Below are 15,713 nucleotides of genomic sequence, written 5' to 3'. Positions count from 1 at the left end.
TGTTCTAATGCCATCCATTTCCCTGCAAATTCTATGATTTTGTCATTTTTTAATGCAGAGTAATACTCCATTGTGTATAAATGCCACATTTTTTTTATCCATTCGTCTATTGAAGGGCATCTAGGTTGGTTCCACAGTCTTGCTATTGTGAATTGTGCTGCTATGAACATCGATGTAGCAGTGTCCCTGTAGCATGCTCTTTTTAGGTCTTTAGGGAATAGACCGAGAAGGGGAATAGCTGGGTCAAATGGTGGCTCCATTCCCAGCTTTCCAAGAAATCTCCATACTGCTTTCCAAATTGGCTGCACCAATTTGCAGTCCCACCAGCAATGTACAAGTGTACCCTTTTCCCCACATCCTCGCCAGCACTTGTTGTTGTTTGACTTCATAATGGCTGCCAATCTTACTGGAGTGAGATGGTATCTTAGGGTGGTTTTGATTTGCATTTCTCTGACTGCTAGAGATGGTGAGCATTTTTTCATGTACTTGTTGATTGATTGTATGTCCTCCTCTGAGAAGTGTCTGTTCGGTTCCTTGGCCCATTTGTTGATTGGGTTATTCGTTTTCTTATTGTTTAACAGATGTTTATTTTTAACAGCCATTGTTCTCTCTAAGGAAGTCTGAGTCTTCCCAAGACTTAGGCGCCTGTCTTATTTACTTCTCTGTTAACCCTGTACTTTACTCACGTATACCCTTTTTTTTTTTTTTTTAATGAACGCAGGGGCACTCAACCACTGAGTCACATCCCCAGCCGTATTTTGTATTTTATTTAGAGATAGTGTAAGACTGGAAGATGCCGCACCACAACGACACAGATCACCAAAGAGGTTTCCGCTTTATTACAAAAGGCTGTGTGTTTATATAGGTCTAAGGAGAGGTCGAAGGGCTGAGGTAGATAACAGGTCGCCTGTTTATTGGCAAGCTCTTCCATATGTCAGTTCCAGAGCCCAAGAAGTTAATTCTAATTGGGGCTAAGGCTTCCCACCAGCAAGGTTTGAACATTGGCGCCAGCGGGAACGTTTCGCGCTGGTGAAAGAAACAAAGAGGAGAAAGAGGGTCGTTAGACACCATGCTGGGGTTTTTCTCTGGGGTGCTGCTGCCGTTATATGTTTTCCCAACAGATAGGGTCTCATTGGGTTGTCAGTGTCTTGCCATTGCTGAGGCTGGCTTTGAACTCGCAATTCTCTTGTCTCAGCCTCCCGAGCTGCTGGGATTACAGACGTGCGACACTGCACCCAGCACGTATATCTTTAATATGCTATTTACAAGCTGTGTTAAGCTCTGATAAGTTAGAGGGATTGTGGGCATCTTCTCAAAGCCTAATTGTTATGATAGATGCTCAATTGTATACTTGTTATTGAATTAATTTTAAATTTACATTGGATGAAGAGTCACTTTGGACATAGGTAATGAGAAAATAGAACGATTGTAGGATTGCAAACAGATGTGGTGAAGTAGTAGATGAAGAAAAAACTCTGAGTGCAGAACCATGAAAATGCAAGATGTGAATGGCCAGAGAGCAAAACTAATGAGCCAAACAAAAGCTGAAGGTCTGGCTTAGACTTGGGCCTAAAGAAGGAATCTGGCTGCAGGATGGTGTGTGACAGACATAGGAGATCGAGGAATGCTTAGTTGGCTCTCAGATGCAATATAAGAATAGTAGGGGCAAAATACACACACAGACCAAAATCCCACTACTGATATTTGAATCCAGTGTTTGAACCCATGCTAGATTTGTTTATATCCTTGAGCAAACTGCTTAATTTTTTGAGTCTCCCATTTTCTCACCTAGAAAATAAAAATAGCAATGCCTTCCTGACAGGGTTGCTATGATTATCAAATGAAATAAAATTATAAGAAAGTGCCTGTTGAAGAAGCTGGAAAGATCACTTTGAACCTAACATGGATTTCAACCTATTTTATAAGGAGCCAAGGATGGAGAGCCAGGTGGCTTAGAGAGGAAGTTAGGTTGAGCCCTTGAGAATCTTGTGTGAAGCTGGCAAAACTGGTGTTAGTGACTGCACTTTCTGGTGAAGTATAGTTTGAGACTTCTTACCTTGTAGCAATACAGTTAGCATCTTCCAGAAAGCAGTCCAAGAGAAGTACTCTAAGAGCCATGGCAGAGGGCAGGAAAGAGAAAGAATGGTTTGCAAGATGCTTCCCTATGCCTTTGGATATGTGCTAAGTGCACATGGGGAGCCCCCCCCCCCCCCCGCCTTTTTTTTTGAGATATAAAGGACATATTTGTTTATTTACTTAGCTTTTAAAAATTCTTAAAACATTATAGTTATACATAGTAGTTGGGTTCATTTTGACAAAATCATACATACAACGAATTTTATTTTAATACCCGTCCCCACCCTTTTTCTCCCCTCGTCTCTCCCCCTATTCTCCTTCCTCTGGTTTACTGATCATCTTTTCACTTCTTTATTTATTTTTGATTCGTACTTTCTACGTGTATATGAAGGTTAAATTCCCTTTGGTACCTTTGTATGTGCATATAGCATGATTTTATTGAATTCCATGCAAGTTTCCTCCCATTCCCGCCCTCCCTCCTTTCCTTTCATTCTCTACCTTCTGCTGTACTTAGCTTCCTTATGTATTTATGATATCTGATCCCCCCACCACTGCCTTCTTTCCTTTATTTTTCTCTAGCTATGGGAATCCTTTTGTTTGAAGTTTTGGGTTTTTATCGTCTTCTCCCTCTCCTTTTCCTTCTCCCCTGAGAAATGAAAACACTATCTATTAGATGCTTATAAGGACAGGAAAAATTGAAAGGTAAAAAAGCCACCACTTTGTTCCTTTCTTTTGTCATTCACTTATCAGTTCTATCTTTAATCTACTTTTTTCACACTTGCCCTATGTCCCCTATTAGTGTGTAAGGTTTTGGAGAGGAGAGTCTTTTATTCATACTGTCTCTTTCAGTAGCCATAGGGCTGCATGTTTCTGGTTCTACCACGTGTTTTTGAAGAGTGGTCACTATGTCAAGAAATGCAGAATTTATTGCCGCAGTCTGGCTGGGCACAAATAACCCAGCCGCCACAAAGCCTTGTAGATTCAAACAGCAACTCTATTCCCCAACTCTCACCGGCACTGCACACACCACACGGGAACACACTCCCTCCACCGGGCTCCGTCCAATCTCCCCGAACCCCCGCAAGAACTCACGGGAACTCTAAAGTAGCGGGCGCCTGAGGCAGCAAGAGCTGCCTTATTGCCCGACAGTAAAGGTCAAATATACAATACAATCAATCCAGCATCACAGCAATTATATATAGCTTAACTCAAATCATCTCAATGGTTCGCTGGCGTCACCTTACAACCATTCCCTCTGGCAAATGCCAGGCATCATTCTAACTGGGCTGTGGCTCTCAACAATTTATTTTCTTAAGATTGTTTAATTTTAATTTTTGTCACCATTTTATTATGTTGACGATTTAAGCCAGCACATGCTAAGCATATACTCTACCACTGAGTCACACCCCTACCTCCTATCTAGTCTTTACCTTTTCTTTATAATCTTATGAGTCTGATACACTTATCTGTTTTTATCTCATAGGGATGCTGTTCAGATATTTCATCAATGGTAAAAGAGGCTCAAAATAAAGTGATCCAAATTGTACAACAAGCTGTTAAGTATGTGGGACAGTTAGCAGTTCTCAAAGGAAACAAGCTATATTTTCTGCAAAATGGTAACAATAAGTCTGCCAATATCCAGGTAATTTATCAATGTGAGTTTTGAAAGACTTGATCAGAGGGAACATTAGGGATTTTTTATTTTAGTTTCACAAACATAACAGATGCATTTTATTTTTCAAAATAACTTGTACTTTTAATTGTTTAGCAATAAGATTTAAAATTGTTTCAGTCCCAATTGATTAAATATACTGGATGATTTTACAAACCTTACTTTGCCTTTTGAGTTCTCGGTTGGGTGATGGCTATATATCATGGAAGGTTTTCTCATCCAGTCAACACATGAAAAACTCTGTAATTCTAGAAGATTTATATTTGCTTGCTTTAATTACTTGTGCAAAAGAAAACAATGTTATATTAGAATGTTACTGTGTTCCAGAAAAATAGTGTCCTGCCTAGAATGATAAACATTCTTTACATATTATATTGTAAGGGTCCGGCGAAGCGTCGGAGAAAGAGACCACCAAGTGACCACTCATGCAATTGGCAGAAGGGGATTTATTGAGATTCCAGCATGCTGGGGTTCCGTGCTCACTCAAGAAGGGAGAACAGCCCAGAGCAGGGGTTGTGCAATGCTTAAGTACACTTTTTGGGGAGGGCGGGACTTTACATACATCACAGTCTCCTTTAACAAATCACCATACACCGCGGGAAAGTCAAACAACAATTCTTAGACTTGATTAGTACATACATTGGCGGGAACAGGTCAGGCGGGGGTGATAGGTCAGTTCTAAACGGGGTACACATTCAAACTGATTGGTCCAGGCCCTGCAAGGCCTACGTGCAAGACCACACAGAGCCCTTAAGTTATTAAACAACCAAGCAGTCGGGAAATATTTACTGGGCAGTTCGAGTATTGTCTTAACAGCTACAGGAATTTCAGGTTTTGCATGTAGCATAGGAACTTAACAATACCTAGTCCTTTACATTTTAACTCAGGCCTTGCAGCTTAGGAACTTTACAATGCCCGGTCTCTTACCCTTTAACTTTTACACTTTAACTTCAATTTCTTTTACCCTTACAATATGTGGAATACTAAATAATAGTTCTGCCAATTTGATTTCCTAGTGGACTCTTATTTCTTATTCTAGCTTTAGTTGAACTTAATAATAACTTAATTATCTTATATTTTTAAAAAATTATTTTAAAAATTGAATTTATCAGTTAATGCTTAAACACTTTTCCTAGGAGGAACTCATGGGTGCTATTTGTGATGGTGTAGGCTCAGGAATGAAGATTCTGTTAGATTCTGGACTGGAAAAAGCAAAAGAACTTAAGCATGACCTCTTAAGGCAGTGTGTACAAAATGAGGTAAGATGAATAAAAGAATGCTCTATACCAGATAATTATAAAGTTGATTAAAAATAGTTTAATGCAGTGAATTTGATTTTTATAAATTCTTATATTTTAGTTTGTGTGGATTATTTTTTTATTGAAGAGGCTGATAATATCATTATGTTTTGATGATCTTTTCCCAAGTTATTCTTGAGTTGCTGCAGCCTCTTAATCTTTTGCTAGCTCTGTCACAGCTATTAGCACTCAGAGTTCAGTCTGAAGACAAACTCCCAAGCAGAGTGGAGTATGGTAGTGACACCTAGTGTTTATTCTCTGGTTGTCTTTTTCTTCCTTATTTAGTTCTATACTCTTCTACCTAAGAATGGAAGCTAGCATTTCTTTTTCTTTTTTTTTTTTTTTCCTTTCCACATTGTTTTATTGGTGCAGTATTATAGTTGTACATACTGATGGGATTTGTTGTTACATATTCATACATGCATACAATATAACAATATAATTTGGCCAGTATCCCTCCCTTGTTCTTTCCCCTTCCTTCCACAGCATCCTCCCCCGATCCCTTTTATGTACTGATCTCCCTTTGATTTTCATTAGATCCCTGCTCCCCCACCTTCCTTTTCCTTTTTCCTCTCAACTTTCCATGATACTTGACCTTCTGAGTTTGGCTTATTTTACTTAACATAATGGTTCTAGTTCCATCCATTTTCTTGCAAGTGACATAATTTCATTTTTCTTTATGGATGAATTATGTATTTATACCACACATTTTCTTTATCCATGCATCTGTTGATGGACACCTAGGCTGGTTCCATAGTTTGGCTATTGTGTATTTTGCTGTTATAAACATGAGTATACATTACTACTGTAGTATGATTACTTTAATTCTTAAGGGTAAATACTGAGGAGGGGTGTAGCTGGGTCATATGGTGGTTCCATGCCTAGTTTTTTGAGGAACCTCCATCCTGATTTCCATAGTGATTCTACTAATTTATAATCCCACCAACAGTGTAAAAGTATTCTTTTTTTCTCCACATCCTCTCCAGCATTTATTATTGTTTGTATTCTTGATGTCTGACATTCTGACTAGTGTAAGAAAATCTCAGTGTAGTTTTGATTTGCATTTCCTCAATTGCTAATGATGTTGAATTTTTTTTTTCATATATTTCTTGACCATTTGTATTCCTTTTTTTGAGTCATTTCTTTTAATTCATTTTTCCATTCATTAATTAGGTTATTTGGGTTTTTTTTGTGAAGTTTTTGAGATCTTTATACAGTGTAAATACTAATCCTCTGTTAGAAGAGTAGCTAGCAGAGATTTTCTTCCCATTTTGTAGGTTCCCACTTCATATTTTTAATTGTTTCCTTTTCTGTGAAGGGAAACAAACATTTTTTGATCCAATTATCTTGAACTAAATGTTTTTTTTAGGGGCATTCACATCAATGATTTTATATCAGAACATTAAACTGTTCTTCTACTTCCTGTTTAGCCTTGAATAACTTATCTGTGCCTCAGTTGTTCTTTTTAAAGGTGGGGATGATCATATTTATTCCATAAAATTATTCTGAGGATTATATGAGAATAAGAAGCACTGTATTCAAGAATGCTAGATATAATGCCTTGCAAATCTTAAGTCACTCATCCTGCTTGCATGCATTCTTTTTCTCTATCTTCCTCTTGCACTTTGTGTATTTTGCATCACTGGAATTCTGTTTGTAGAATTTTTCCATCAATAAGTACAAAAGGATATAGAATAAGTTAATGAAAGTAAAGAGGAAATAATGTATGTGAATGTGCTTATTGGTAGGTATAGTTGTTATTTTGAGGAAATAAATAGAAAAGGGATCAGGCCCATCATATATATAATTTGTATTATCTGCATTTTCATGCAGAATTCTATCCAACTTCTCATTTTTCCTACCTTCTGCCAAAGTTATACTTTGTTGTTTGTGGTGAAAATTTGTTTTATATTCTTAAAATTTATAAAGAACCTCCAACAGAAAAAGTAGAATATTCAAAGAAATGGGCACAAACATATAAAGCACTAGAGTCACATTTTAAAGCTGCAGTCAGGAGGAAAAAAGAATTTGGATTGATTATTATTATTATTTTTTTAAACCACATGGAACAAAATCTGTGTTTGACCTAGGGAACAGTTCTATTGGTAAAGCCAATTAAATACTTAAACAGAATCCCTTGCAGAAATTAAGCTACACCTTAGGGGGCAGCATTGAGAAATGTAAAAGCAAAGGTTTAGAATTTGGGTTGGAGCCCCCATCCTGGATCTGAGTCTTTGGAGTTAAGACCCAGGATTGTTTTCCTCATTTGTAAAATAAGGGCAGTACCATATGAAGCATAAGGTCATAATTGAGAATCAAAGAAGAAAATATTTGGAAAGTTCTTAGAGAATATTTGCTTGATTTGTTAGTAACCTCACTTCCTTCCAAGGGAAGTTTTAGAAATTTTATTCTTATAAATATTTAAATAAAAGGCAAATTCTTCTAAAACAGACATCAGAGAGTGTCCATATTTAATACGGAAATCAATTTGCAATTTATTTTTCAAAAAATTTCACTTTTATATGATTTAAGTACTCTCAAGCTATTTATTTACAATCTCAGAGATAGAATTTTAATCTTCTGGCTTCTAGACTAGAACTTCCCCCACCATCTGGTACCATGCAATTCCAGTTTTTATATTTCTCTATAATTATTTATATAATAAAATATTTTAATATTCTCCACAGGTTACTAAACAGATGAAAGCTTGTGCCATGGAATTGATCAGCTCTCTTGAAAATATCTTTTCTGAATGGAAAATAGTAAGAAAAGCTTTAAATTATCTTCATTTCATTTTAGTATACTTAATCATTTTTTTTTGCTCCACTGTAGATATTTTTATTTCCTTAGCCAAAAATAGCTTCTTTGTACGTTTAATTGAAACATGTAGTTCTCTTGGATACAATAATTTGCTAGTTTTAGAAATAGATTTCATAGATATTTATTAATATTAGTTTATCTGTTTCTTAACAGCTACTATCAGCTTTTGCTTGGATAGTCATTCATTACAGGCTAAAAATTGCTTAATAATCATTGTGCTCAAAGATTTAAAAATGCATGTGAAGTGGACAGATTATTTTATGCTCATGTCATAGTTAAAACAGAAAAATAGAAACTAACTATGTAATCAGTATATTAAAAAGGAGAACAATTTTTATGCCATTAAGTTTTTTATTTCAATAAAACAAATGGGATATAAAGTCGAAAAGTTGAGCCTTTTTTTTTGATCTACCAGGGATTGAACCCAGAGTTTTCAACCACTAAGCCACATCCCCAGCCCTATTTTGTATTTTATTTAGACACAGGTGTCACTGAGTTGCTTAGCACCTTGCTTTTGAGGAGGCTGGCTTTGAACTCATGATCCTCTTGCCTCAGCCTTCTGACTGTGGGGTAAAGTTGAATTCTTAAAACTTATTTAAGTTTGTCTTTTATGAATTCAATAACAACATGTTATGAATTCAATAACATCCAGTTTCACATGAATGGAACTAGCATTTTGTTCCATACATGCATAACTGGATGATGGGATTTTGCTTTAAAATTAATTGAAAAGTCTTATTTCTTTTGAAAAATAGTAATACTGTGGTTTGGTTTTGCTTATAGAAATGGAGTTAAGCATTGGTAAGAAAATTACATTGTCTTTCTTAAAAATAATATTCTGAAAATACCTCCATCTAGCCTGTTACATATTTTTAAAACTATTTATTTATACAGAAAATTTTCAAAACTCAAGTACAAGAAGATTCTGGATACCAGGATTATAAGAAGATGTCTAATTTTGTCCCAGAATTCTTGAAGTTAAAACATTGCTTAGATAAAACCATTCAAGTTATCATTTCTGCCTTGAGAGGTAAATACTCTAAGTAGAATTTGTAATCAGAATAATATATATATTTATATATAATATATATGTATATATTTTTTAATTAATTAATTAATTTTGGTACCAGGAATTGAACTCAGGGGCACTTGCCCGCTGAGCCATATCCCCAGCCCTATTTTGTATTTTATTTAAAGACAGGGTCTCAGTGAGTTGCTTAGCCCCTCGCCATTGCTGAGGCTGACTTTGAACTTGTGATCCTCCTGACTTAGCTTCCTGAGCTGCTGGGATTACAGGGGTGCACCACCGCGCGACTAGAGTAATAATATATTTTAAGGACTCTCAAATGTCTTGCCTTTTCTTTCTCAGCCTAGGTCACTAACTAAAGCCCACCTAGTGCTGTTGCATTGATATTAGTGACCAGCACAGGAACGTCTGTAATCAAGTGGGGACCTAATATACATGTGGGCACTTCTGCCTACATAATTGCTTATGAAGCAGATGAGTACTTTAGTGGGAATCATAGTGAATACTTTGTAATTGTCTTGGTAAGAGTCACTTTGCCTTAAGGTGTATCTGGAGTCATCTAATACTAATAAACACTTGACAAAAGCTGAAAAGGGTAGTAACTTTTTCTTCTCCCTTTGCATAGGATGCCATAGTGATGTACATCTTCTCAAGAATTGTATTGAAACTATTTGCAACTTGGCCAGTGATGTTCACAATGACTTCAGGGACCTCTCCACTTCAGTTGATAGCTGTGAGAAGAAAATACAAGCTAATCACAGCGAACTAGAATCTCTAGCTAAGTCACTTCTGTTATATTTCGAATCTGAAAAAAGACCTGATTTGTTGAGACCCCAAGAATCTTGTAATCAAGATACTAGAGAAGAAGGATCCAAATCAAGCTGCAGTAGGAATAAAAGTGTACCAAAGCGTGTTTATGAACTGCAGGACAATATGCCCCCAGCAGTCAGCTCAGAAGGGTGCATGCCCACTAGGATTCAGTGGGTGTGAATGCTAGTGCATAGGCACTTGGTGATCATCCATGAAAAAGAAACTTGGTAAGCAATTTTCCTTATGAAGGAGAATGTAAAAAGAAATCAGTGTATTTATTTCAAAGAAGTCCAGCCTGTCAATGGCCTTACACTGGGTGTAAACAAGATAAGTATTATGGAATGGTTTCAAAATGCTAGAATGTAAACTCAGAATTTTCTCAGCTGACAGTTTTAAACAAGTGTTTACTATATTGGAACATTTAGCCAGGAGAATGAAATTAAGAATTTAGGACCAAGTGAATGGTTGTGTCTCTAGTTTTTCAATTGTCTTGAATTTTAAATGTTTAACACTGATATGCCATCTCTTGTTGGTTCGTTAGTCCGCTTGTAGATGGTTATTTTTTCATAAATGGTGGAAATGTGAATAATCGGTATACCTTTGGGCCTGTGCATTCTCTTCTCTACAAATAGTTAGGATGAGGTTTATGGTGAAATTGCCAATACAACTTGGACGAGGCAGCTTATTTACATTTTTAAATCTAAAACTTTTCTGAAGGGTTGACTGGTTTCCCATTTTGAATAGTATACATGTTCAAGATATAATTTCTTGTTTCTTTACAAATTATAAATAACTACCTAAGAATAGTATAATTATATATTAATAATATGACTTACTGGCATAATAATGTACTATGTTACCTATGTTTCAAAATGGGGCTGTATTAGTGTAATTGAAAATTAATGAAATTTTTCAGAATCACACTTGGGAGATCAGAGGCTGGTTCTTTTCTTGACAGTGCTTGCTTTACTAAAGATGTAATAAAAGGGTTTGTATATGATTTGATGGAGATTAAAGATCCTAATTATAAGCTGGGTGTGGTGGCACAGGCCTGTAATCCCAGCCACTTGTGATCTTCCTGCCTCAGCCTCTCAAGTTCCAGGCCAGCCTCAGCAACTTAGCAAGACCATGTCTCAGAAAAATAAAATAAAAAGGTCTGGGGGTGTGGGTTAGTGAGCACCCCTGGGCTCAATCCCCAGCACTGTACACAAACACACACACACACACACACACACACACACACACTCCTTATTATATTTCACAGCTTTAAAAGTCATTTATATATGATCAAGTAATAAAGATAATATTCTACTTGTAGGATCTTACATGATGGAAATAGTCTGACATTTTTTACCTCAAAATATGTGTGATTTGAAAAGATGCTTGGTAACTCTGCTTGAATGACATTATCATTTTCCTGAGAATAATTTTTTCAGACAAAGATACCACCTGCACAAAGGGTGTAACTAGTTGAAACTCTTAGTTTCTTGAACAGATCTGATGATTTCCAATGTTGGAGAGATTGCAGATGGATTCTGGTCATGGTAGAACAGTATTAATGAAGCAAGTGTGGTCTTTTCAGGTGTTTTAAAATGGTTCAGTGTAGTAAATTTGTTTCATTTTCTTTTATTTTTGAGCTTATATTCTTTGTGAAGTTCTATATTTTTGTCAGTGCTCTGGCAAGTAGCACTTTTACTATCAAGTTTGATGGAGTACAGATGTACATATAAGGATTTTTCCTGAAGCTTGTACTTCCTTTCAACACTTCCCAAAGTATCAGAATGGTAGTTTTCATCTTGTAGTTCGATATCAATCTTTAGTTTCTGCTTTCAAAACTCATGATTTCATGGCCAAAAACATTTTAGTGTCTTTGTAAAATATTGTATATATATATTTATGCTAAATAACTTGTTATACTATATTTGAGGGAATGTTGAAAACATGGGTTATTAAAATCATATGCTCTGAAAAGACATGTTATAAAGAGAATGCCTTTAATAACTCTTGTCAGCTTCATAATTGTCTCTTGGTCTAAGATTTTTTATTTTATTTATTTTTTTAAAAATTTACATTAACTCCTGATTCAAAAGTGCTATAATAGCTTTACATTGATTTGCAATACTAAAGATAGCTATTATCAAATGAATAGGAAGGAAGCACTAAATAAATATGACAGCTACTTAGTTTTTCCTTCCCTCCTTCCCTCCCTTCCTTTCTTGTAGTCTTGGAGATTGACCCCAGGTCCTTCCGCATCCTAAGCATGTGCTGTACAACTGAGCTACAACCCAGCCCCCTACTTAGTTTTTCTTTAACACTGTTGTGCCTGCCTTTAGTTGGTTGTAGATTTATTTCCATGTGCTGTAGTAGAAAGAGCATAAAGTGTTGGAGTTGGACATATTTTTCACACATTTGGAGTGTGAATCTCAGGCTGCTAAGTAATTTACATAACCTTAGACAATTATTGTCTTCATGCTCCTTTTCTCATCTGCAAGAAGAAAAGTCCCACCTGATGGACTATTTGTGAGCATTAAATGAGAAAAACGTAGGAATAACTCCTGGAGGGTAATTGACTGCTGGTAAGTATGGCTATCCATCCTTTCTTCCATTACTAACTTCAGAATCCTTATTAAGTGTAGGAGACCACACTTGTACCAATGTACAAAGTTTTATTGCAATCTTTTAAACATGGTGTATTTGAAAATATATGTACCAACATTTTGTACCATGATAATAAACTGTTGTAAAGATAAATGAATGATATTTTGCTGCTCTTAAGATATAGTGTGATATGTGTCTGAATTTTTTAGCAAAAAAACTGTTTTTTTTAAATATTCATTTTTCTTAGTTGTAGTTGGCCATAATATCTTTATTTACTTTTATGTGGTGCTGAGCATCGAACCCAGAGCCTCACACATGCTAGGCGAGTGCTCTACAGCTGAGCCACAATCCCAGCCCCAGCAAAAAAATTGTTTTGTCCTGTTAGCTGACTGGAATACTTGAAATTGCCAAACCTGACTATATTCCAATTAGCATTTCAAGTTGTTGCCTACATATGGAAAATAAGAGTTCACTTTTCACAGAGACGGGGAAAAGGTGTGGGTATCAATAATTCAGTTCAAAGAAAGCGGATTTGCCCATCTTTCTGTGCATGATTCATCAGGTAAGTCTGTGCTCTGGGTCTTGCAAATTATGGTCATTGCACGATATAATCAATGCTGAGTTTTTTCATCTTCCTTTGACCAATATGTATGGAATTCTTAGATGTAGAATGTACCTCTTTGGTTAATTTTAATATTGTTTGGTAGCTGGGTTTATTCACTCATTTCAACAATTATTTATTTAAGGCTTGGTACATTTTTGGTATTAAGTCACAGAAACTTGAAAAAGATTAGATTGCCGTATGTCTTGGACATCTGAGATACCCAATTTGTTGGATCCCCAGTTGTTTACAATATTATACTTTCTAATTCAGAAGACCTCTAGAAACACTCACTGAGCACAGGGGAAACACCAGAGCTGGGCTGATTTACTCAAGTCAATTCAGGGGCACACTGGTTTGATTAAGCAGATGGCTCCTGGAGACTATGCACATTTCCTTTTGCAGAATGGCCCTGAGGCCAGAGGATCACAGATTCTAATTCTGAATCTACCATGTTTCAGACTTTCTAAGATGGAAAAACCTTTTAGGCAACTCATGACTTCTGCAAGTGACATTCTCCTGGATCATCCTGAAATGTCCATGAGGCATTGTTTCCTCTTCTTAGGAGCCCTGGGACATATCAGTCATATGAACAGCATTTACCTTCTGGCCATGTATCCTCCCTAACAAAAATAATCATAGCTAATATTTCCTATGGGCTTATTCTGTAACTTTGTTGAGGACACTGGATTTAGTGTTTTGTAAACATGATCTCATTTGATTTTCACAATATGTTCACATTTGGTACCCTTGTTCATATAAGGTACCATTATTTCCACCCTTTGACAGATTAACAAAATTAAGGGTGAGAGACATTAAGTAACTAGCACAAGATCACACAGCTAGAGGAGGCACAGGGATTCTGGTTTGTTGAATACCAAAACCTGTAACCTTCCTGCTGTCACCATTTGTGTTTATGTTCAGTTCTGGCTCCTGGTCCTCAATGGCATCTCAATTACTTTCATTTGATTGATAGGTTGATTGATTGACAGAGTCTTGTTATGTAGTCTAGGCTGGCCTCAAACTCCTGGGCCCAAGTGATCTTCCTGCCTCAGCCTCTGGACTAGCAGCAACTGCAGACATGTGCCACTGTGCCTGGCTGAATTACTTTTAGAAGGAAGAGTATCATTTTGCAAAATTGTCAGAACAACATAAGATTCTAGTATGAAAAATTTTGCCCATGTAGAGACTTTCCCTTTCTCACTTCCCTATAGTTTTCATATCCTTCCTAACCTCTTTGGACAACACATCCCTGATTTATCCTGAGGTTAAGGGGTAAAGAAATGGGAAGGCTATGTCCCCATTGCGAGTCCACGTCAGCCCAGATTATGTGACCAGAAACACATCAAAAGCTTAATCACTCGGGTAACATGTATACAGTTTAGAACCAGCTGAAGTAAAATAAAGTGTGTTAGACATTAAGGAAAATTTATAGAAGAGCAGCCCAAGGTGGGAGTCATTGGCAGAGTGATGCTTCAAGAGGGTCTTCTCAGCTGGAGTGAATAATCTCTGGGTCATCTGATTCCTGTTGGTCTCCCTGCAGCGCTAAATGCTTAATTGTCCTGCCTCTTCCTCTCCACAGTTTGTCCCTCTCTCCTGTTTCTTAAATGCTGTTCTACTCCCTTCCTACCCAACTGGTCCTGTTTCTGTGGCTCTTGCAGTCCCCAAGGTGTGTGGCTTGGACTCTCGTTGTTCTTTACCCACACATTATCTTGGGATCCCCAGCACTTTCCTGTCTGGGAAGTACACAAGCCTCAGCCCCACTGGCTCCTTCTCCAGTTCTCCCCTTCATCTGCCTCGTCAGTCACATTTTTCTTTCCCTCCCGACTGCTGCGTGTATCACTCTCTCTTGCACAGTCCTCGTCACTGCTCCTTCTCCTTTATGGTTCCCACTATCCGGCTGGGTGGCTCTGTTGACCCTCCCTCCGTGAAGTTTCTTACTTCTCCTCTATTATAGCTGAGGTGTTGAGTGTTCCCTAAAGGTCCATGTCTGAAAGGCTTGGTCTCCAGGGTGGTCCTAGTGGGAAGTGGGGCCCAGTAGAAGGTCTTTAGGTCATTGAGGGTATGCTCTTGACAGGACTTGTGGAACCTGGTCTTTTTCTTTCCATTCCAGTTCAAGATATGACTCCTTGCTCCCACACGATATGCCAACATCCACTTACCAATAGGGCCACCTGCTTTTGGATTTTGAACTCCAACACTTTGAATTAAATAAATTAAATAAACCTCTCTTTACTTTACAAGTAACCTTTGTCTTTACTTTACAAGTAACAGAAAGCCGACTAGCACATACCCCTTCCTTTCTTTATTTTTTTCCAAGAGACAAAATGTAATATATGCACACAGTTTTATATATAATGCAGCATCACACCACGTAGGGCATTTACTCTTATTTTGTACATTCAGATATGTTTGAAACACTTCTTAAGTCTACAAAACAGAACATAGAAAAATAAACAGAAATATATTCAACTCTGGGCTGGGGATGTGGCTCAAGCGGTGGCGCGCTCGCCTGGCATGCCTGCGGCCTGGGTTCGATCCTCAGCACCACATACAAGCAAAGATGTTGTGTCCACCGAAAACTAAAAAATAAATATTAAAAAATTCTCTCTCTCTCTCTCAAAATAAAAAATAAATAAAATAAAGGTCCATTGACAACTAAAAAAAAAAAAGAAATATATTCAACTCTTACAAAAAGTGATATGATAAAGAATATAAAGTACTATTTTCCTTTCAACACTTCAAAAGATATGTATATATACTTTTTTTTTTACAAGTAACATCACAAATGATCACATCTTCACATGCTTG

The 15,713-nt window shown here is 36.9% G+C and overlaps 1 protein-coding gene across 2 annotated transcripts in view; it reads left to right on the top strand.

Moving 5' to 3' along the window:
* Positions 1-10,850, top strand: part of Kif14 (kinesin family member 14) — a 60,359-nt gene extending 49,509 nt beyond the window's left edge. For both annotated transcript variants that reach the window (XM_015483801.2, XM_048809601.1), the window contains exons 26-30: positions 3,560-3,718; positions 4,885-5,007; positions 7,734-7,808; positions 8,761-8,896; positions 9,519-10,850. In XM_015483801.2, coding sequence (XP_015339287.1) covers positions 3,560-3,718; positions 4,885-5,007; positions 7,734-7,808; positions 8,761-8,896; positions 9,519-9,883 — 858 coding nt within the window. In that variant the 3' untranslated portion in view covers positions 9,884-10,850. The remainder of the gene's footprint in view (positions 1-3,559; positions 3,719-4,884; positions 5,008-7,733; positions 7,809-8,760; positions 8,897-9,518) is intronic.
* The last annotated feature ends 4,863 nt before the right edge of the window (positions 10,851-15,713 follow it).

This window comes from Marmota marmota, unplaced genomic scaffold (assembly GCF_001458135.2).
Source record: "Marmota marmota marmota unplaced genomic scaffold, marMar, whole genome shotgun sequence".
NCBI lineage: Eukaryota > Metazoa > Chordata > Mammalia > Rodentia > Sciuridae > Marmota > Marmota marmota.
Note: the sequence above shows the minus strand (reverse complement) of the source record. Positions and strands in the feature narration are given on the sequence as shown.